Source organism: Lates calcarifer, linkage group LG19, assembly GCF_001640805.2.
Source record: "Lates calcarifer isolate ASB-BC8 linkage group LG19, TLL_Latcal_v3, whole genome shotgun sequence".
In the NCBI taxonomy this organism is placed as follows: Eukaryota; Metazoa; Chordata; class Actinopteri; family Centropomidae; genus Lates; species Lates calcarifer.
Genome location: NC_066851.1, coordinates 7,699,493 through 7,723,577, shown reverse-complemented (window position 1 = coordinate 7,723,577; position 24,085 = coordinate 7,699,493). Strand labels below are relative to the sequence as shown.

The window sequence follows — 24,085 nt, the reverse complement described above, 5'->3', positions numbered from 1 at the left end:
TTATTTATTACAACACATTAAACTTATTTACAAAATTAAATGCAATTAAAGATTTTGCATTTTTAGAGTTGTATATCAAAACATGCAAAAGTCAGACCTTGAAGTCATGACAATGATTGTTACCATCAGGTTTCTATGACAAATGCTCAGTGACAATATCTCTGAAAGGTAATTTGGTGAGGGAGAAATCTCTCTCCAGTCTTTTGGTCTTGAGTGCAAAAAATGCCTTTTAAAGAGGCAAAGTTAAATGTTTTTTCCCTTCTTGTGCTGCTTTAGATAAATTCAGATAAACAAAACATATGATACTTAACACTATATTGTTTGTGCTTCTCCTGCAGTGTTCCTGACTGTTCTGCCCCTTACCCTGCTTTGGCCTCTGCCACACGACTGTCTAGATAAGTGATAGTCAGATACACTCTTGAAAGTGAACAAAATAGGTTACATGTAAGGATTAAATAACACAAGAGTGGTAACCTTGATATATCATCCCTTTATTGAGAATACCACAAAACCCATGATAACATGATAGGATGGAGGAGTCCATCATTTCAAATCAAGCATAAAAATGTCAAGCAAAGAAAAAGAACAAGGCTCATTTTCCTTCTAGAAAAAGGTTTCTCTCCTTCGCCACAAAATAAAGGGCCTTCATTCAAGATTAATTTGCATTTTTGCTTTTTAAAAGTATTACAGAACTAGAAAATTATGAACTGTAATCTTTTTCAAAATGTTCAAGTATATTTCAAAATTGCATTTTTCCATTTTTTCCTTGTTTTTTATTTTTGCATAATTGTTCAGTGGACTCTGGTGTTTGGAGTCAGTGTAGTGTGTCTCTTCCCATCTCTGCTCATTTTTCTGTGCCCTGAAACAACACAATGACTTTTCATTAGTGCCAAAAAACTTTAACCGTATATGACCAAAGCAATGAGCGTGAATAGCTTTACTGATTATGTATTTTCATACCAATCTAATACAGTGCACAGTCTTCAGGATGTAGCAGCAGCAGCAGTAGTAGCCATGCTGCCCACCTTTTTGGGTTGCATCTTTCTTTGCCTGATGGGCCTGTAGAACGGCAACGGCTTCTTCCACCTGTGTAAAGATATCATCAAACATGAATAATGACATAGTCTAGTATGTAGATAACATGCATTTCACTATGATAACATGACAAAAAGATAGAGATAGCAAAGTACCTTTGAACGCAGAGATTCATGAGACTCCAGCATATGTAGAAGTTCAGAGTTGTCGATCTCCAGCAGCATGCCAGTGATCTTTCCTGCCAGGTTGGCGTGCATGGCCTGAATCAGTGGGAAAAGGCGCTCCCCTGTTTTAAAAAATGCGAAGGAGAATAAATCAAACTATTGAACACTGAGGAGAATTACAGTTAATTCATTGTGAAATACCAGCCTTACCTAGCATCTGTTTCTGCTCCTGGGGGGTGCAGCAGCCAGCATGGAGGCTGTGAGGGGCTCCTGGCCCTGAACGTGCACAGCTGGCTGAGCCTGGAAAGAACGGTTAAAGGACAAAGTCATGAACATTACTTAAAGTTCTTTAGTGAAAGAGATGATGTGGTTGATCCTTTGCTCATACCTGCTGTAAGGCAATCGGTTGCACCACCTGGGGGTTGGGGTTACGGACACCGGTGGCATATTTGTAAGGAGGCATGGCTCTGGGGCCTGGGACTCCCATTGAGGGTCGAGGAGCCATGGCCTGGCCAGTAGCTACCAACAAGGAGAAGAAATAGAGCAGTCTTTACACAGAGTTTTGACAATCACTACTGTATATTTGGTGTCAATAAAATTCCAAAGTCAGAGTCAGTGAAGTGATGGTGATCATTCTGGCCAGTTGTTAGTACTGAACACACCTCGTGGGCCCTGCGTGCTGCCACTAGGAGTCATGTGTCTCAGGTTGGCACGTGGTCCTGGCTGACGCAGTGAGCTGGGTATCCCCTGGAAACCACCTGGGATGTGACAGAAGAAGAAATAAAACCAATGATATTGGATACATAAGTAATTGAACTGAAATTGTATGTAGTTTAAAATGCTTCATTACAGCATAATGATGATGTTTAAGGAAGTTCTGAGACAGATAGATGCACCATCCAATAATGCCACATGCTCACCTTGACCTCTACCACCTTGTTGCTGCCACCGGGGGTTGGGTCGCATTTGGGCCAGTTGATTGGGTGCGTAGTACGTAGTCCTATTCTGGGCCTGGTGGACACAAGAAAGTGAATTTTATCATCAAATAGCAATAAAAACCATACTAAGACCAATGGCAGGAATATGTGGTATTTTTACTGGAATATAACAGAAACTTTGATTATCAGTTCAGAACTTTTCCCAGTGACCTCTGGGATAAGCAGTGCAAAAACTTCACTTAGAAGAATTGGGAATTATGATAGCTTTCTTGCATACTGAATTCAAATGAAGCACTTTAGCACTTCTTGCATTTACATTTACATTTACAACACTTAACAGAGGTTAATACATCCTCTGGGCTCCTCTATTTCCTTATCCACTTATGTTGGACTGAGGGCAGACTGGACACTACAGTGACTCGCTATTGCGAAGTGGTATTACATGATAGACTGGGGCTACCTGGCTAGTATACTAACTTCAGTAGAAGAAGAGGAGTGATAGAAATAGAAGCAAGAGAAGAGTTAACGTTAGCGTTGGTTTCCACTGCTGGAGACAACCCCTGGTGAGTAAAGAAATGATATTTGATGCTGAACTCAACATTTCTTCCAGACTGATAAGTAAACAGCTGACAATGCTAATGTTAGCTTTATAGCAATAGCAAAAACCTTCATATAGCACCTATAAATCTGCTCTGTTGAAGAGTGTCTCCCTGTTGTTTCCTCTTACCTTAACCAGAACCCAGCCTTATCCCTAATCCCAACCAGTCATCTTTTGGGATGCTTAAGTTGCCCCCAACCTTGCCCCACTCCCAACCAATTCTCTGTGCTATGGACCTGCATTAACAGTTTTTTTGCCAACTGGGGGCAGCACAAACAGGCTGTTAATGCAACACTGTAAAATCTACATCACAGCCACTTTAACATACACTCATCATCTCAGACTTTAACTGTCACACCTGTGGCACAGCTGGCATGAAGTAGCCACTGGTGGGTTGGAACTGATTGATAATGGCATTAGCCGGCATGGCCCTCATGCCAGCAATACGCTGCATGTACTGGTTGGTAAGGTGGGCCTTGCGCTCCTCTTTGCGCTGAGCAAGAGCCACGTAGAGAGGTTTGGAGCCAACAATACGCCCGTTCATCTCAGTCACAGCTTTGGTGGCCTCTTCAGGGGAAGAGAAGCAAACAAAGCCAAAGCCTTTGGAGCGACCCTCCTCAAGCATCACCTAAAATACAGACAGATTTTTTCTGAGTAACTTCAAATGTACAAATTTTGCCCATGCTGTTGCTGTGTTTACATGCACTGCACCATTGGACTGATCTTACTCACCTTAGCACTTGTAATGGATCCAAATGGAGAGAACTCTTTACGCAGTTTCTCATCATCTATAGTGTCATCCAGGTTCTTAATGTAAAGGTTTACACCCTGAAACAAAAGACATCAGTCATCACACAAAGTAGCTTACTTAAGTAGCTTGATACCACTGAATCAAAATATTATATTGACAGGATTTACTTAGATTAAGGGCCTTGTCTCTGCTGACCTGATAACGACTGATCCTTTCTTGTTTCAGCAGCTCAAACTTCCTCTTCAGCTCTGCCTGCCGCTCCATCTTCTTCTGCGCCCGGCCCACAAACACAGTCTTGCCATTGAGTTCAGTGCCATTCATGTCCTCCACAGCCTTTGGATGAAGCCAGAATTATCAGAAGAAATTTCTGAGATAAAGATACACTTAACACATTAACACGAGGACAAGTACCTTGTTAGCGTCCTCATGCTTCTCGTAACTAACAAATCCAAAGCCTCTGGATTTGCCGGTGGGGTCTGTCATCACCTTCACGCTGAGTGTTTTACCTGCGAAGGCCATAAGTGTGGACGTAAGCCAGCAGAGTCTAAAGCACTAGAACAAATTAGAGTTTGGAACAATGGATGGATCTAGTCTCAGATTACCATATTTGTCAAAGAGCTCCTTCAGCCGATCGTCGTCCATATCATCCCCAAAGTTCTTGATGTAGACGTTGGTAAACTCTTTGGCTTTGGCGCCGAGCTCAGCCTCCCGTTCTTTGCGAGATTTGAAACGACCCACAAACCTGAAAATAGAGGGAGAGCAGCGAAACACACTCTTGTAAAACAGTCAGGGCAAAGTTGACAAAGCAGACCAGGCGCCATCTCTTTTGACTTCACTTTTCCAAAATCTAAAACACTGGTTATCCGGGTTTCCAGGTAAAGAAAGTTCCGCACAGACCTGACCACGCAAGCATGATAAGTAAAAGAGAGTACATTCTTTTACAATAACAGGGACAAGGTTCACAAGACAACTTCACAGCTACATTTCATCGTGTGACTCATCATTCCTAGGGTAAACAATGACAAAAAAAAAACAAAAACAGACATTCAACTGCTGTTAATATCACCAGAGGCAGGCAGATATGTTGGCATGCTAGACAACACAGTGACAACCATCATAATTCTTGGTCCAAAACTTGATGAGGAGGTGGATGGAGAGGGATGGAGGAACAGAGTCTCACAGTACAAAGGGAAAGCTGAGGAGGACCAAATGATCTTATATACCTTGCTATGATGACCTCTCCCCTTCCGCCATCCAGTATTGCATTCCTGCATTCGATCCATCACTAAAACACACAAGCGTGGTCATACACACACACACACAAACACTCTAAGACGGGGTGACCAGCAAGTGGACAAATGAAGCAACTGAAAATGTATCTGGTAGGAAAGATAAGTCAGAGGTTTTAGTGTGTTATCTATCAGTTTAGAGGTTATCTTCATACTGGCAGTAGTGAGAGATGAGCTTATTAGTCAGATTATTCCCACACAAACTCACCAACTGGAAAAAGACACGAAAAGTCAGTTCACTCAACACAAGTGTAAAACAGGCAAGTCAGATTTATACATGAGGCACAATATATGTCACAACTTACATCAAACTGATGCACATAAGCTGTTACCATCACCTAGTAATCTACAGTACCTTGGACAAACATTATTATCACTAGTGCTTTCAAACACTATAATTCGAGCAAGATGTTTCAGTGACTTTCTTCAATAGATAAACACTAACAAGAATAAACACCAGAATAAATGTACTCCAAGATGATCAGACACTCACACCTTGCGGTCATTCAGAAGCATGCCATTCATCTTCTCAATGGCGCGATCAGCTGCGTCCTGGGTCTCGAAATGGACAAAAGCGTAGCCCTTGGAGCCATTTTCATCACACACCACCTGGCACATGGGAAGACATATGGGTATGTTTTAAAATGCATCATGCACCAGCTTAAATGCAGGCAGCTCCTTAACTTTAAAAAAAGAACAGTTTGACATTTTGCAAAATATGCCTATTCACTTACTTGCAGAGATTTAGATGATAAGATTGACACTACCCTCATATTTGTCTGCTAAATATGAAGCTACAGTCAGCAACTGGTTATCTTAGCTTAGCATAGAAAAAGGGGAAAACAGCTTGACTGGTAACAAAATACGCCAGAACACATTATATTTTGTCTGTTTAATCCAAACGTGACAACCAAAGTGAAAGCAGTAAAAAGTGTCAAAACAGTTTTGTCACAATTTGTGATTTTACAGGGGCTTAAACCACAATGTGGACAGTCCTGTCTTCTCGTGTTTCCAGTCTTGATGCTAAGCTAGACTAACCAGCTGCTGCTGTATGGTTCTTGTCATCTATCATTCAAGTGAGCATACTCCCAAAATGTGGATGTATTGCTAAGTGGCTGCTTTTAAGATAGTGTATGAGTTACATGAGGACATTTTAAGTGCATTACACTAACACTATTATGCAATTTTTGATCTAGCTTGTGTGTAAAATATCCAAACAGTTTTTCAAGAAGCTGAAATATATACAGCATTAAAGAAACAATAGTCCTGTCAAAGAGGTCCACACTGACATTTATAACAGACTCTACCTTGCAGGAGAGGATGTTGCCAAAGGCAGAGAAGGTATCGTACAGGGCTTTGTTGTCAATGGACTTGTCAAGATTCTTGATGAACACGTTGCCCACTCCAGACTTCCTGAGGGAGGGGTCTCTTTGGGACCACATGATTCTGATGGGCTTTCCTTTCACCACGTCAAAGTTCATGGTGTCCAGGGCTCGCTCAGCTGGAGGGAGGAGGAAGAAAGGTCATGGGTGACTGTTTACATGGAGCCATGGGTGTTAAAACATGTCAGTCACTAATGTGTGTGCCACATGTCATGCTTCCATCATGCATTAGAATTTTTTCGATTCCTGCCAATACCTACGGTGCAACAGTGATTATAATGAAGCCACCCACTTCAAATAACACAAAGCTACAGTGGACTGTATTCAAACAGTTTGTCCTCCTGTGCTGTTTGTGCCACAGTGGAGAATCCCTGCTGCCAGCCCATTAACAGAGCATGTGCGACATGGATAAGATACTGCAGTAGACCATGTGGCTGATGAGCTTTCTACGAGCAGCTGGGACAAGTGTTGGGGGCAGCTGCAGTGGGCAAGCACATGGAACACATGGCCCTCTTCTCTGACTCACCACATGCTGCTCGGCCATGTCCCACCTAGGCCAGTTGCAGTGGCAGTGCAGCAGGCCCTCACACAATTCAAACAGGCTAAAACTGTAGTTTTAAGAAATAATTCATTTTATTTTTCATTTGTTGAAATCAGTCTGAGGTTTAATTTGTACATTTTTTTTCTGTCTATTGCTTTAAATATCACATAAGCTCCATGTGGGCACAAATGCCAAACATCCTTTTGTTCAGTCACCCCACCGTAACACACGCACTCACTCACACACACACACACACACACACACACACATACACACAGACACACAGGCCAGGCTTTCCAGCTAAAAGTGTCTGGTAAACAAAACGGAGCTGCTTTGCGTCTGCTGGCATCAGCAGTTTGGCTTGCAATTGTACTTCACAACCCGTGTGCTCAGAGAAGGTGTGTGATCACAGTTGAACATGTGGACTTTCTGGAAGGTTCCCAGTGGGAAATCTTCATTTTTAAAAAGCGCCAAATCATCTATGAACCACAGGGTGATTATTCTTAAATTAAGTAATGTCATTTAGAATGACGAATAGAGAAATAGCCTGTGTGGTAAAATGTAAAACATGCTGACCTGCTTGTTATTGTTGACAATTTCTGTCATTAAAGAACTGAAGTATTATGGGCAGGCAAATTTTGGTCTGCTCAGAAAGAAGCTCTATATTTAGAGAGGGGTCCTGAGAGGTATGTGCTGGCATGGAGTGTGAGTAGAGCATTCTCTACCATTGATGGGGAAGAGACACATTCAACAAGAATGCTCAGATGAGCAACACCAGGTCTCATGAATGTTAGCACATAAAGCTGAGATGTGAAGAAATCCAGTGAAGACTGTAAACAACACTGACCACTGCCACATGTGTTACATGAAATCATCTGCACTGACCAGTTACAGTTCTTTCTCATAAACCATCTCATTATTAGTTGTATTTTAACAGCAGAAAGCTACTGACCCACAGACATGTGCTAAGATACCATTTAAACACCCAGCAGCTACCACCCCCCCCTGCTCCTGGAGGTGTCTACGTCTCCAAGAACAAATGGTGTCTTCTCACTTGTAGCTCTTCCAACATGTCTTCAAGTGAATGATGATATCACCACCTTCCTGGAAATTAGCCAGTTGTAACCCCTCATTACTCCGGCTTCTAGTAACCAACACAGATAAGTTGTGACAGGTGTTTAACGCTGATACACCCCGCAAAAGAGTCAGCACAAAGTAAACATTATCAAAAGGCCTCTAAAGACAACCACAACACCTGCTACTATTGCTCAATGCTTTGGTACCATTGGCTGCAAATGTTAAAGTCTCACAACAAAGACACGCAACAACACCTCTGATTCTTAAGTAGTTACATAGTTGGCAATTTTGGGCATCAGCTTCTAATAGATTGACAGTGTCCATTTTGAAGGGGTATATTTCTTTCTTATTTTTTGGAGGATTAGGTTTCATCACTGTTTTATTTTATTTGTATCTTTCATTATGTTACTTTATTCCTCTTTATTTATCTGTACTTGTAAAATGGTGCACTGCAATCCAACAACTGGCTTGTCAAACAGGCCGGTGCAGGGGTTATTGTTCAGCTGTGCTTGTCTCTTTTTCTTGCTTTCAGTGAATATAGCAGCAGAGGGCAATGGGAATTAGTCTCACTCAGTGGCCCTTTAAATAGGAGCAGAAATAGGTCATTTTGGGCTGAATAAGACAAACCATCAAAAAATGAGTACATGACCAGATACAGTGATATAACTGATGAGCATAAAATGACTCAGAACTCAAACTCTGCATTTGGAGAGGGCTTTAACAATAGTAGTGACATATTTCCAGGAGTGTAAAGGAACTGGGACATCATGCTTATATGGGTCAAATGACTGCTCCAACCAGCCTGAAGAACTGCCATGATTGTCCTGTGATAATTTGCAGGAACATCATTAGGTCAATCACTCAGTATTTTCAGTGGTTGTTATTCATTGTCAGTGACTCTTTGATCTTGCATGTGCTTATGTGGACAGTTTTGGGACTGACATTGAAAGCATATGGTGACATTGTCAACATATGAAGGATGCATGCTTTCTGCCGCTGACGCGTGCTTTGAGTTAACATGCTCACATGTACACACACACTTATCACTTGACGTTTTATTTCTTACCGTCAGCAGGTTGGGAGAAGTTCACATAAGCGTATCCCAGGGAGCGCCGGGTGATCATGTCTCGGCATACCCGAATGGAGAGCACCGGTCCGGCTGGGCTGAATTTCTCATACAGCATAGCCTCCGTGATATCGGGGTGCAGGTCGCCAACGTAGAGAGAAGCCATTGGATAACTCCCCGTCGCTGTGTTCATATCTCGGACTTGACAGAATAAATGTACGCAAAGCTTCTCTCAGGGAAAAAAAGAAGGAAAAAAATGCCGATGTGAAAGTGTATGTCGAGTCCGAACTGCGCTTCAATTCTCCGGTGTTAAAGAGTCGCTGTGTGGACAGCTGGCTCTCTGATCCAGCCGGTTGAGAAAATGTCAAACCTGAAAAATCACGATAAAAAAAATCGATGTCTCCTGAAGTATTTCTTCCTTTACAGACGCCAACTTCGGGTTAAGCCCGAGGCCTCCTGTTTACAGTATTTTTTTAAATTATTGTTTTGCGATTTTTTTTTTAAAAAACGTTTGTATTTCTTTTAAGTATTACGGTTCTTGTTTTTATGAAGATTTTATGGATTTTATATTTTTTATATTATTTTTATTTTAAGTTTTTCAAGAACAGTGAGTTAGACACTCACGGTTGTTTTGTGGCCGGGGAAAGAGACTGCGTGAGGAAAGCATGGGCACTTTATAGAGAGTGGCGGTGCGGAGGAAATAGTGGCCAGGGTCAAACTTGGGATAGAAAAAACACTGAGCATGCGGCGTAAAAGGGAGAGCGCAGACTGTAACAGACCCAACTACAGAGCCCAGCTCCCCACAGCGACATCTGGGTGGGAATACAAAAGGCTCTGACTGAACCCATACTGCAGACTGGATTTCTATAGGCTTTAAAAAAGAGGTAATTTGCTGATGAATACTACAGAAACAAATACTGAATTAAAAAAAAAAAAAAAAAAAAATACATATACACATTTTTTTATTTGTATCAAAACTTGGGAATAGTATTCAGCACAGTAATAGAAAAAGACTGGAGTATTGCTCATGGTTTAAGTTTATTCAGCTGATATACAATCATAAAATATTAAGATAGCAGTTATTCTGCTTTGTCCATCATCCTGAGGAAAAGACAAACAAAATTAGTCACTCACATGCATACATATACATTGACATTACAAAGCTAATTGACCATGTTTAGGTACCTCAACAAATCCAGGAAAATTGAGCGCAGCCCCCTCTGCCTGGGCTCCTGTTTCTTAACCCAATCCGTCCCATATCTTCTGATCACACCTTCTCCTTGTTGCTTCACCACCTCTTCCTCATAACTCAGTGTGTGTGACCCATCCACACCTTTGGCAAATTGGAGTTTTGTGCGAATTACTGGTTGGATGTCATTTGTTCCTTCGCGGGGCGTCACAGCTGCATCTGCCTGCATCTGAGCCAGCTCAGATCTCCCATTTGTTTCAAATCAATCTGGTTTAGCTCATGAGACTCCTTATCTGTGGTTGAAGGTTGTGGCACAGGAAGGTCGTTTGATACTACATCACTTGCCTTTAGCTGAACTGTCCAACTGTCTTTAGACTCAGGACCAATATCCTGCACCTCTCCGGGTAGCCAAAGGGTCAGTCTGGCAACTGGGTCCTGACTCAGAACCACCACACCTTGAGGGGGAGAGGAGAACTTGCTTGATACAGAAGCAGACACACTTGTGTCCTCCGTCACCGCAGCACCAGACACCGTGGGGTCAGGAACAGGGGTAGGGGTGGTTTCGTGTGGTTCAGAGACGGTGCTCATCTCTGTGTCTTTGTCCACAATGACAAAGGGACCAGTGCTCACTATAGCCTTGGCATCTGAAATGAAATGCTTAGTGAGCCACTGGGTTGGACACCAGAGACACCCTGAAGTGCATTTATTATTGCCCTTTAATAACTGACCTTCAGGAAGGTGTCTGACTGATGGGCCTTTACACTTTGAGCTACAGCACTCACACACCTCAACATCTCCACTCAGGTCCTCCCATCTGAAATGGAAAAACCTTTAATTAAAAAAAAAAAAAAAAAAAAAAAAAAAAAGGTCACAACACAGAGTTGTGTGTATACACCAGTACTGTACCTTGACTGGATTACATTGTAGTTGCAGGATTTGGAGCCAACACTGGCAACCTGGTCTGAGATGAGCACGCTACAGTGGATGTACAGCTTCAAGGGAAAGAGTTTGTAAGGTCATACCATTGAACAGCAGAAACCAGAGACCTATCAGAGAAACCGTTTTATTAAAAACAAAAAGCAAAGCCTCACCTCAGAAATGAGATAAGATGTGTTCAGAGCTAAATGAACCACATCCCCTCTGCCGGAGACCACGAACTGTACGACAGGGTGAAGAGAACCCAACGGGGCTGTGCACCTGCAGCACAGAGAGATCGTTTCTCAGGTGATGAGAAAATTAGAACAGCAGAGAGGATGAGGAATACCTAATTGGCTAACTGTTTACCCTCGGTTCAGTATGACTGCATGCCGAGGTTTGGTCTGAGGCTCAGGGGAGGAAGAGACAAAGCAGGACAGGATGGAAAGCTTCTGGTCAGGCCTGGTTTTGGCAGAAACCTGGAGGTTGACAACCTGGCCTCTGGTATAGACATTTGAGTCAGCAGCACTGGTCCAGGATGCTGTGAGGAAATGAAAACATACATTTGCATCTACACATTAACAGTTCAACTTTACAGCATATTTTTGACTCACGTCATTACTCACGATTCATGGCTTTGATATTAAAGCCTTTGCCACTCTCGGAAGGTGCCATTGAGTCAAAGAAGCCTGGATTATCATAAGACCTGAAAAGACATGCATTCATCTTTAGTATGGTTATTTGTGACTACTGACAGATGTTTTGGTAGCTCACCTCTTTGAAAAGCAGGAGACGTGCACTGTGGAAGGAGTTTGCCACCAGTTGGGTGGAGGTTTTTTGAGATTCAAGTGGAGAGTGTTAGTGAACACCTTCAAGCCATTCAGCAGCTGAAAGACAGAGTGTGGTTTCAATGAATCCTCACAAAACATGTGGGAATACAGCAACAAGAAAAGAATCTGATCAACTCACCTCTTGTGCAGTTCCACACTCATCAACACCGTAAGTGAAGACAAATTGATTTGGTCGCTCTCCGTTGCTATAGCAGCCATCACCCAACTGTATCTCCTCTCCAGTCAGCATGACACCATAGGATTTCTTATCAACCAACACAGTTAGCCGAGATTCATCGCAAAACACCTGCACTCTGGGAACGTCCATGATGGGAGGGAATTCAGCGAGCCAGTGAAAGTCAGGGGTCCGGGTTCGCCAGGAGCTGAAGATGGTGTCATATGGAGTGAAATCAAAGTTTCTTTCAAACGGAAAAGGCCTGAGACTTTCAAAAAATCCTGGAAAACTCTGGGGAAATGTGGCATCCTGCTCTTTTATCACTGACTGAACAGCCACAGAATGCCCAACAAAAAGGCAAAGAAATATCTCTATTATCCCCATTGCAAACCTCAAAGCAGGCCAACCACTCTGACTACTCTCCTCAAACAAGTCTCACATTTATAAGCTGCAGCGGCAGGAGTGACAGGTGTTAGCAATCAAGCTAACGAAGCTGCATTCAGACCATTCAGAAATCTTCATTCTTGACATCAGTGTAGCCTGTGATGTTTTTATTCCCTTTGTGTGTATTATTTGGATACAAGAGCCAGTTACAATCTAAACTAAACCCAGGAAAATTGTTTCTTGTTTCATGTCATCCTTGACTGCAAATATTTCAGATATTTAACATTTTTGACAGCTGAGATAATTATCTTAAGTAACCCTGGTTTTCATCAATTGACAATAACAGCAGCATCGAGTACACGTGCTAAAAGGAAGTCAAAGAAATGCAGGATGAATAATATGAAATTCATATCCGTATACTGTGTCTACAGATACCCACATCATGAATAAATATGGCATAACTTTACAACACTTCATGGTATCAAGATTCCACTTGAGTCTTTATCTTGAAAGATAAAATTCTGTGTGTGAACTGTATTTGTGTGGCTCATATTTTCAAATATCATATGTTTTCTTTCATTTTTAAAAATATTTTCCAATTGAAGTAATAACTAAATGTGTAAATTTGAAAAAAGGTTAACATGAAAATTATAGCTAAGGAAAGAAAGAGGCCACAAATGACAGAGGAGCTACATATCCATTAAAGGGGTGGGTAAACTCTAAGTTAAACAGAACTCCCATCATCACCATTGCCATTTTATTCGTCAGCATAGCAGACATTGCAATTATTGAGCTGTTAGGATATGTATCCTAACATCTGTTTCAGGGAATCTATAGTTTCGATGAGGCCTACATACATACATAAATCACCATGATAACCTGACTTAATCACTGTCAGTAGTGATTAGGATCAATAACTCCATAGACATGTAACACAAGAACTACTTACAGTCTTATTTTTACATTTGGAAAACAAATAAGACAAAAGTAATCAAAAGCAGGCTCAACATAATTTTCAGAGTGAGCCCTGCAGTAAACACACAGGTAAACAAATACTCAGACAGGCAATAAAATAGTGTGGGTTCCATTTGATTAAGAATTTGCTTTAATGAGCCCTTTGTGTGTTAACTTGTTTTCTTGTTGCATTTTATTTTGAAATTCTCTTTCAGTGTGGTTAGTTATTGTAGTAGCTGATGGGAACAGAGCTGCATTATTTCTTGGTAGATCGGCTTTTCCCTCAGAAATGTGACGTTTCGAAAGGTTTTGGGGCGGAGCTTCCTTACAGGGTAGGCGGTGGGTGGTGCGCGTGTCCGTGTGCAGGTGAGCGGCAGTTGAGGAAGACAAGAGAACCCCCTACAGCAGAGTGTCAAAAAGCTGTCAGATATGACTTCAATACAACTTTTACACTAATATGATCTAAGAGGACATCAAATCCACCATGGTACAATTAGGTAAGTTAACTTCTGTGTTTGTTTCACTGTAATGACAGAGTGTATGTTGCGTGCCAAAGTTTTTTTAGGCGTGGTCTGCCTGTCGTCAACGGAGCTCAGAGGAGACGAGACGTAGCTAACCTACATTTTGACTGACGGAACTCAATGTGATGTCTTTGTGTGTGTGTGAGTTGTTTACCAGTAAAAACGTATCCAACTAACTGAGTTATTTAGCCTCACATAGATGTGGTATTTTATTCAGAGTTTCACTTAAAATAAAAGTGAAACTTTTAGAGGAGGTGTTGCAGGGAATGGTCTGATGATGGATTAGATCTAAATCCATATTATTGTATGGGTCCCATACAACACGTCCTATCATTATTATCAACGTATACATATATATATGATATATACGTTGATAATAATAAGTCAAAAGTGTCTATCATTTGCAGAATGAAAGAGACAGGCTGATCCTGTGTAACTATCAGAAATTATAATATCATATTAGCATGTTAGGGGATACTAAGTTTGATGTGTATGCATTCACTGAATCAATATGTAAATAATATGAATAATATAGTTTAGGGGTTTTGATAGAGTCTGTATACTACAGAGACTCTATATAATAATGTGCACATGGCGTCAAACGTTCGACAAATAATATTATGACCAAAAACACAGTGAGTATTTCCACAGCAGCCACCTGTAGGAATGAATGAGACAGGCCAGGAGCCAGTATCTGTCTCCTGCTGACCCCTCAGGCCAGGTAGAGGTGGTGGTAAATGTTTGAATACCACGCCCAAAGCTTTGTCCTGTTTGGTTCAAGAGGGGCTGACATGGACTCAAAGGGTGGGTGCTTCACTTCTCCTCAGGGGGAGGGAACAGAACAATGCAACACAATCCCCCTCAGACCTCGCCATCGCTGAAGTGTCGCCATAGATGCAGCATTTTGTTGCATGCAAGTGGATGAGATCTTCAGCCACCTCTGCAGGGGTCGGGGATAATTGTGGTAACAGCCTTATTCTCAAGTGTTGCTATGATATGCTAACCGCCGGCCCACTTCCTTTTCGCTTTGCTGAAACCACAACGCTGCAGTGAAGTCTGCTCTCACACAAGTGTCAGTGTAGTACAGTTACTGCTTGTTCCATATTTCAGATCACATTTAATAAACTCATGTGCATAGGGTATTTTTACCTTGTTTACTATGTTACAACTCATACTGATACACACAGCTGGTATTTACATATGGGATTAGAGTCACATGCTGCACTTTGACAATACAGACTGTTGTACACACACTGTAATAATGAGTGAGCTTTTAGTTTGTCATTTAAAATTTGACAGGTGTGACAATGCTCATGGCTAAGTTAAGATTAATTGCTCAAAGTAACGTACCTCTGCTTCCTCTAGGAGTGTGCTGCGCCAGTCTCAAGGACAACAAAGCCCTGATGAAGATGGGGCTGGGGCTGGTGCTGGTGGGCCATGTCAACTTTCTTCTTGGGGCTCTGGTGCACGGCGCCGTGCTCAGGCACATCAACGTGGACTCTCAGGCCCGGACCATGGTCTACGCCATCTCTAATGTCATTGCCATTGTGGCAGGCTTGATGGTAAGTGGTAGGACATAATGCATAAAGAACTCAGAAGCAATTTGATGTTTACTTTGAATATAGTTATTTAAGGTATAATCAGACAGTGGTTCAGCATATGTTTGTCAATGGAGCCCATGTCTGATCATAAAGCAGGCTTTACCTGTAAATTGTGTCAATGTTTGTTAATCCTTTAAATAGCGCTCTCTTGAGTAGTAGTATTGTATCATCTATCTGTGATAAAGGACCTGCCTTTTTTACTGAACATCGTTGTCTCCCTAGGGAATTATTGGTGGAATAACGGCCATTGTCCTGTCCAAAAACAAGAAGAACAGGATCCTGGTAAATAAACTGTTCCCCTCTCACTGGCACAGCCTCTCCCTCCTCCAGTCAGCTCTCACATCTGTCATTCTCTGGCTCCTGTTAGAACTTGCCCTTTGTTTTTGACTGAGCACATGACATGAGGAGATGTGGAAGATCACTTTAAATAGATAACAGTATACGTATACATGCAAGTAGGGAAGTCATTCAAGTGTTGGATGTGTTTTCTCAGCATGTAGACTCAGCTGTGATTTTGCTTCATGTTCCTTCTTACCTCTTACATCTACTTGACAAAGAGAGGCACATTATCTTACTATGGAGAAAAATGTCTTTAACAAACTAGATTTAAGTGTTTTATTTTCACCTAGAAACTCACAAAGATCTTGTTATCGTGTTGTCTTTGCAGCAGTGGGTCCTGTTGGTCTTCGGCTTCCTTGCTGGTCTCTTGGCAGTTGCCTCTGCCTTGAGCTTGTCAGTTTCTATAGTAAAAGCCATTATTGATAAAGGCAAGGGCCTGTTAACACACTGTAAGAGTCCTGATCTGGGCTCCTCCAGCATCACGTACGAATGCCCCTTTGACCCCACCCGAATCTATGTAAGTTGAATGTAAATATTTTACCCACTGACAGTTTTGACACTGACTAGAAATTGCTGCAAAAAAAGAAAAAGAAACGTTTACTGATCATGTGCTGTGGCTGACCAGGCGACCACAATCATTCTGTGGGTGCCTCTCATCTTGATGTCCATTGTGGAAACGGTGTTCTCCTTCCGCTGCTTCGCTGCCTGCACTTCGTTCCTCTACCTCTGTCCGTGCAGGAGGAGGCCACTCCAAGCTAAGAGGGTGAGCCACTGTCACATCACTGACTCTGTGGACAGTGTTAGGATTAGCTGGGCCTGCAGCATTTGTCACAGACAGTGTGTTTGTAGTGTGTATGTGAGAGAGCACAAATTGCTGTGTTAGGTTTCTTGTAATGTGCCACATTATAGTAACATATCTCAGTCAGACATTTGTTTTATAAAAATATGAAAAATGTGTTTTGCATAAATATAAATAGTAAAGTGATGAAAGGTTTTTCAAAGAGGAAGCAGTTTAACTTGAATTTTTAAAACTTCATAAAACAAGAAAAGTATTTTGACATCTTAGAAAAATCCACACAGCAAAAGCAAATTGCTCAAGATTAACCTCTAATCACAGAAGATAAACTATAAGAAAAAAATGACATTGTTACTGCAGTGTTTGAGGTTACATATGTCTCTGCAAAACCATAACAACACTGTGCTGAAAAACTGATTGATGAATTATAAGGTAACAAGTATCATTACAAAAAAAAACATTAGCTCAAGCCACAAATTTAAACAGTGAACTGACCTGGCTTCACTCTTTCCACAAATAGCAATGTGACATTGAATTTAATACACACAAATGGAAGCCAGTGGTGATAGACCTGCTGACAAGGCAAACTTGAACAGGACAGTGTGGTAACTGTGTCCCTCATCTCATGCTGCCTCGGTGCATGATCACATGGTTTGATCTTGAAAGTGAAATTAAAGTAGTAACTGAAAAAGTACACATCATGAACTGTGGCTCAGTTCATTCATTGCGTTTGTCCCCTGTCCTCACGTGAAATTTCATATGTGTATGAATAATTATGTATTATCAACACTGAAATAACATTAAAACTGTCATTTAAGATACTGATTCAGTTTAAATTAGATCACAGTCTGGGAAACAAGTTGCATTGGTATCTGACATGTATTTATGGTACCAACTGTTCCCGAGCCTGCCTCATCTTTACAAACAACCATTTCATCCAAAACATGTTAACATAATATATTTTATGATATGGTCAAATTGCACTTTAAACAGCATTGTAAATACTTTGTGTGTTGTTGTCTATGATTCAGGTCCTTATTGCAGCCCATCACTTATTCAAAATTTCTTCCCCTGTCAAAACTATCAGGGTATAATAGAATAAAAACAGACAGTGGATATCATCAGCTAGACAAGTTTTGACAGCTTTTTACACCCAAAGCCTCAGGGTATGGAGAGGTTAGAGAGATTACTGCTGTATCTGTGGGAAACAAACAAAAAACAGACATTATGTTTTATTCCATTTTCCCCTCTTTTGTAGCTTCCCATTGAGACCGTAAGCATGGACAGTCATCTGGTAGTTAATAGCAATATCTTCTCTTATCTTGTAACCTTCTTAATACAAATAAATGTAGTCCAGTTCCCATAAGATCAATACAGGTGCAATACATTTGCTCAGTTGAAGCCATTAATGTGAGTTAGCTTCTCTCTGAAATTCCACTTCATGTATTGTTTCAGGTGCGTATCCAGAGAGGCATTGAAACCCCAATGCCAGCACCAGATCCAGAGATGGATCCTGAAGCTGAAGCTGAGCCTGCAGAGCAGGATGAGCTGCTGGATGGGGACACTGCAGTGGAGCAGAGTGAATGGCTCTGAAGCAGATAAACCTAATGAGATAGGTTGCAAACTGCTGGGCTCAACTGGATAAAACACAACCTCATCTGTTGTTGTATCACTTACCTGTTACACACTCAATGGCTGAAGAAGACATTTGTAGGACTTAAGCCAGCAAGAGCAATGGTTTTTTAATTCCCTCTACACCCAAAGGGTTTTTTTTATCTGATAAAATACTGCTGTTGGTGTGAAGTCATATTTTGTTTGTAGTGATGTTGTCTTGAAAATACAGATCTGTTGTCTATATCTTGACTTTAAAATGGTTTTCTTTTTAAAATGTAGTTGCCAAACATTTCATCAAACCAGATATTTTTAAAAATAATCTCATTTAAAAAAAACTTTACAGAACAAATTTTTCAACTTTTTAAGGCAATTTTTTATTGGTGTTTAAAATGTGGTCAACACACACCAGGGTCTGTCAGATTTAAATGGCGATCGCAAATTTTCTTTGCTTATGTTTTCAGAATACAAATATATACAACAAATGAATGAATTCTGGCATTTGTCTTGCCTCCGATTTTACACTGAGTACTATACAGTATTTTGGACATTCAAGTCCAAATTTCAGTGGGACCTAAGCCTGATACGGAACCCAAACAATTTCAATACTGAGTCACAGAAATTTAACAAAGAAAATGTCAATGAGTCAAATAAAGGACATGTCCTATCATAACCTAAGATATAGGAATATAATTAACATACATTGTGACATGTAAGAGGTATATAGGTTTAGACAACCCTCTTAACCACTCTTGGTGACCTTGGCAGACAAGACCAGTGACACTAATGTATTACAAAAAAGGATCTATTGTACAAACATGCTTCAACTACGTATTCAAAAGGCACAGGACTAAAGTGGGACTGAAAGACATAAAACAGAGTAGCCAAAATATCTATGATTTAAATAAATTAAATCCATCAGATATATAAAAGCATACATGTACTAAGACATTTTTACAGTTGCTTCACAAGGGAAAAGCAAGTGTCATCGCTTAAAAAGATCCAGGACAAAAAAAAAAGAGAAAGAATACAAAAACAATGCTCAAAAAAAACACTCAGTTTGACTTTAGTCCATAAACAGTGAAGTTGAAAAGTTGTCCTAGAAAAACATGTTTAGATCCTTGCCCCATTTTGACGGGGTAGGATCTCTCATTATAAAGGTATATAGTCCTTCACTGATTTCCAAGCAGCAGCCTTAGCAGAAAGATGATTAACCCAAAAAAGTCTTGTGTGATCTGTTCTGTTTAGCTGCACTGGTATCACTGGGTGCTGAGGACTTCAAGGTGTCTTGGATTCCTCTTTTGGCCTAAAGGACCCAGAGTAAGGAAATAATTAACACTCCCCATCAGCCACTCGCTGGAAAACATGGTCAATAAGTGTGTGCTGTGTTTTCTCACTTTGATGTGTCCATTTTCTCTTCCTCTGGCACCTTCTCCTCTTCTTTTACTTCTATTAAAAAAAAAACCAAATTCATAGCAATCATAATGATACGTAAAGACAAATCTGAGTTCGTAAGCGCTAATAAGATGTCTGCAATTAAACAAAAGAAGAGTGGGGTGAGATGAAAAAAAAAAAAGAATAGATACCTTTTGTTTCCTCCTCACCTTTCTTCTCCTTTTCTTCTCCCTCTTTCTCTCCTTCGGTTTTGGCTCGCTTGGCTTTCTTGAAGCTGGACTGCGTTTCTGCGGCCTCCTTCACCTTCATCCTCTGAGTCAGAGAACTCCTCCTCACACGCTATCCTCTTGTCATGAGCACGGACTATACATTATCAGAGGACAGGATTATATCAAAACATGTCGGCTCACCTGTTATGGAGCATGGACTGCACAATGATTGAGAAAATTATGACAGCAAGAGGTTATTACTGGATATGCGTTTGTTGGGGTCATCTTCCTCCTCATCTCCGCTGTCCTCCTGTACAGCGTCCTCAGGGATGGCCTGCATCTGAACTCCCGGGGCGTGGGGCAGCATACGCAAGTTCTCAAACAAACGTTGCCTAGGACAGAAAGCAGGCTGAACACACTGACCATAAACAAAACTCTGCCTATGATGTGGCTAAATACAGGAAACATCAAAGCTACCATAACTGCTGCTGAAATGGATGAATCATTAAACAGATGATGCATTATGTAATTTGACATTTGTGTAACACATATAATGGGAAAACAAAAGGTGAATTTGAATGGCACTTTCATAGACTCACTTGATCTTCTCCAGGTAGTCATTGGTGTTCTGGTTGGTCATGTTGGAGGGGCTGATGTGCAGCTTGAAGTCCGGCCCAAAGTACTCAAAGTAGTCATTGTATGGGAGCTCTGTGGAGTTGAGAGGAATCAATCAGGAAGATCATACACATTTTTAATTTAAATAATGTTAGCGCTTTTAGCAAGCAAATCCCTAACCAAACATATGTCTCTCCCTAAACTGATTATCTAAATTACCATCAGTTTCTGTGGACCAAATCATTTGATTTACCTGTGCTATTTCTGATGTGCCATATATTATTTATGTATTATACATATGACAATACTAAGATACAAAGCTTTTAGTAATTGCCACAGAACATTCTGATTTCAAATGAATACCAGACCAGATGGGCATCAAGACTCACCATTAGGGATGGAGGAATCGAGGGCTACAGCAGTTTCGTATGTCCAGCAGCGTGCCACATTACGGATGGTGTAGCCTCCTCCACCCAGCATTAACAGTGGCAGGTTGAAGCTCTTCATGTACTCCACACACTTGGCATGGCCTGAGAACACATCATGGAAATAAATGATTAAAAATTGAGAGAAAATGGTTTTGTTTCTCAGTTAAAATTTACACAAGACAGTTACAGACCTCTGCTAGTGTAAAAGTGCTTCAATTAACTGACCTTTGATGGTGAGGTTAAAGCAGCCAAGTCTGTCTCCTGACAGAGAATCAGCTCCACACTGCAGAACCACTGCGCTGGGCTGGTACATCTCCATCACCTTGGCCATGATCTACACGAATAACAACATCCACTGTCAAATGTGTCTGACATTCGAGGGAGATATCAACCACCAAAACAAATCATTGTTTACTCACAGGTTTGAATATGGCTTCATATGACTCATCATCGATCCCATCCCTCAGTGGATAATTCACGGCATAATATTTACCCTTCCCAGCACCAATATCCTGCAGAGAACAAGACAAATGGTAACTCACTGTATTATAACTGTGACAATGTGGCTTTTATCTACTAAAAAATCATGGCTTACCCTCAGATCTCCTGTGCCAGGGAAGTACTCTCCATACTTGTGGAAGGAAACTGTCATGACACGATCTGTGGTGTAGAAAGCCTCCTCTACACCGTCCCCGTGATGGATGTCAATATCTATATACAGAACTCTCTGGTGGTATCTAGAGAGAAGGGAAAGATCTTTGATGTTTTGCCTACTTTTGATCCACAAGGTCCTTCATTTGACAATCCATGAGATTGAGAGTACCATCTACTCTTGCAAAACAACCCTGTACCTGAGTGGCTGTGATGGGGCTTTTGAACTTACTTCAGTAATTCCAGAATAGCCAGCACAATGTCGTTAACGTAGCAGAACCCGGAGGCCTCAGACTTCTTGGCGTGATGCAGGCCCCCGGCCCAGTTGATGGCAATGTCTGTCTGTTGTTTGTTCAGCTTCACGGCACCGGCTGGAGCACAGCGAGGAGGCAAGAATTAACAGGCTGCTTATACTAACCTAAACAGGTTACTGGGGCAGTGATGGCATGATTGCTGTCCAACACAGCATATTTGTCTGAGCGATATTTAAAGACTAACAACTTACCAACTGAACCCCCTGCTGAGAGCTGGCAGAACTCAAACAAACCATCAAAAACTGGACAGTCCTCCCCCACATTAACTGCAAAGCAACAGGACAGAAATTAAGCACAGCATTTGATGAACTTTATCTACACAGTCAAACCTCTGGCAAACTTACATCTCTGCATTTGCTTGCTGTACTCTGACATGTTGTCTGGCCGGATTGAACGCAAGAATTTGATGTAGTCATCACTGTGATACTTGGTCATCTCCTCTCCACTGGCTTTGTGGGGACGCTGAAACACAGGAGGACAAGTGAGCTCGTGAGACACACCGCAAAAGCAAGTCCAGCGATTGGACTAAGCAAACAGTTACTGTAATTTCACATACATATATCTCCATCTTTCTGTAGAGGCCATAGTTGAGCAACAGGTTATGCGTCATGCGGATTCGGTGGGGCTTCATGGGATGCCCCTGTCCATAGTAATAATTTCCAACATCACCTAAAATGAGAACAAAACACACCATGTTGAATTAATGGTTTATTTAACCTCGTAAATCTGAACAAGCGCAAACACGAAGTAAAGTAACAGTCACTCTTTTACGATATGTATCTGGGTAAAATGTCTCTGCACTGAAAAGGTAAGTGAAGGAATTCGGCAATACTATAATGCAAGTCTGATATGATGCTACTGCACCCGGACCTCTCGCTCTCCCAGACAAAATACTGAAATCAAATTGGTTCTTTGAAAGTCTACGAACTAACACATGTACACTTCCAGGGTGGCGTTTTGTTAACTTACTCAGAGATGAATGACCAAAACATTGTTTTCCGCGAAACTACCTTGCAATTGAAGTAAGTAACATGAGCCTTTTTAATGTTAGCTTGGTGTTGACGTTAATTGTGGTGACAATGAAGTACTCACATCCTCATTGTTAGCTCGCTAGCTAGTAACGTTAACTAACCTAGTTGAAATGCAAAGGTCTGGCTGAAAAACGCCTAAAATAGTACTTAAAGCGGCAAACAGCGAATTTAGGGAAACTGAGCAAATATTATTGGTGCGTTAATGCTGTGTGTGTGTAGACTCTGAGTCTGTGAGTGATGAGATCCGCCACAGACCCAAGCTAGCTCGGTTAGCTAACGTGCCAGGTTAGCAAGAGGTGAAATAAACTGCAACCTTTGTTGGCGCAAAGTGGCGGATATCACCGATGAGTGCGTCGGCTGTCAAAAGTATAGGCACAGGAGTACTCACCGTCATAGTAGTAGCAAACTTTTTTCTTTGTTCCTTGGGAAGTAAGCGCCATTTTAGTCTTTTTGGCTGGCTTTCACCACTCACACCACAGGAGACAACAGCGACAAGAGGCGGATAGTTTGTATCACGTCCAATCAATGTGGTGCTATCTGCTGTCAACAGGGGGCGACAGACTCAGGTCTTACCCTGTGTACTGGAATGACTGTAAATAAAGAGTGAATCTGTTATTTGTTTCAGATTCAAATATATTATAAATTATTTGTTGATTTATTTATTTATTTCATTTTTAATTCATTGGTTTACACTGTGATAACACTTACTTCCTGCTCAGCAGTGATGCAGCAGGTATTTACACCCCTTTAGACGGCCTAAAAGTACAACACTGTGAAAAAAGAAGTACATGAGTGGTACAATTACGTTATCATATATTTTTGGAGTATAATAACTGACGTAGTGCAGTGGATAGCACTGTCACCTCACAGTGGGAAGGTTCTGGGTTCACCTGGGACTTTTCTGTGTGGAGTTTGTATGTACTCCCGTTGCCTGTGTGGGTTCTCTCAGGGCACTCCAGGCTTCCTCCTACAGTCCAAAGACATGCAGGTTAATTGGTGACTCTAAACTGCCTGTAGGTGTGAAAGTGAGTGTGAATGGTTGTTTGTTTCTATATGTTAGGCCTGCGATAAACTGGCAGTCTGTTCAGGGTGTTCCCCACCTCTCCCCCAATGTTACCTGGGATTGGCTCCATCCCACATGGTGCTTAAGGATAAGCAGTATAGATAATGGATGGATGGATAATTGATCCATTAATGTTTAAACAGAATTTGAATAATGCAGCTGTTCAAGGAGGGGATATTTTTCCTATTTTATTTACTGCTTGTTTTTCTTAATCTAAGAAATG

General features: G+C 41.3%; 3 protein-coding genes and 1 pseudogene across 3 annotated transcripts; 1 reads left to right on the top strand and 3 right to left on the bottom strand.

Moving 5' to 3' along the window:
- Positions 1 to 470: 470 nt before the first annotated feature.
- Positions 471 to 9,507, bottom strand: pabpc4 (poly(A) binding protein, cytoplasmic 4 (inducible form)). The gene is given in 16 exon segments (XM_018697838.2): positions 471 to 859; positions 961 to 1,086; positions 1,191 to 1,321; positions 1,410 to 1,433; positions 1,436 to 1,499; positions 1,588 to 1,718; positions 1,862 to 1,957; positions 2,120 to 2,210; positions 3,094 to 3,363; positions 3,468 to 3,563; positions 3,682 to 3,819; positions 3,898 to 3,992; positions 4,089 to 4,228; positions 5,269 to 5,384; positions 6,083 to 6,276; positions 8,842 to 9,507. Coding segments are annotated over 16 exon segments (1,920 nt in total). The 5' UTR covers positions 9,035 to 9,507; the 3' UTR covers positions 471 to 844.
- Positions 9,508 to 9,860: 353 nt separating this feature from the next.
- zpcx (zona pellucida protein C) lies at positions 9,861 to 12,373 on the bottom strand. Its single transcript, XM_018697873.2, has 9 exons — positions 11,915 to 12,373; positions 11,720 to 11,832; positions 11,572 to 11,651; positions 11,315 to 11,486; positions 11,122 to 11,227; positions 10,937 to 11,022; positions 10,759 to 10,844; positions 10,027 to 10,674; positions 9,861 to 9,942 (listed from the first exon to the last, which is right to left on the bottom strand). The coding sequence occupies exons 1-8, from the start codon at positions 12,332 to 12,334 to the stop codon at positions 10,238 to 10,240; spliced, it is 1,500 nt and encodes a 499-aa protein (XP_018553389.1). The 5' UTR covers positions 12,335 to 12,373; the 3' UTR covers positions 9,861 to 9,942; positions 10,027 to 10,237.
- A 1,243-nt stretch (positions 12,374 to 13,616) lies between these two features.
- tmem54a (transmembrane protein 54a) lies at positions 13,617 to 18,402 on the top strand. The gene is made up of 6 exons (XM_018697845.2): positions 13,617 to 13,785; positions 15,175 to 15,371; positions 15,633 to 15,692; positions 16,078 to 16,266; positions 16,375 to 16,512; positions 18,001 to 18,402. The coding sequence occupies exons 1-6, from the start codon at positions 13,773 to 13,775 to the stop codon at positions 18,136 to 18,138; spliced, it is 735 nt and encodes a 244-aa protein (XP_018553361.1). The 5' UTR covers positions 13,617 to 13,772; the 3' UTR covers positions 18,139 to 18,402.
- Positions 18,403 to 19,301: 899 nt separating this feature from the next.
- LOC108898008 (probable histone deacetylase 1-B) lies at positions 19,302 to 23,338 on the bottom strand (annotated as a pseudogene).
- Between the last annotated feature and the right edge of the window lie 747 nt (positions 23,339 to 24,085).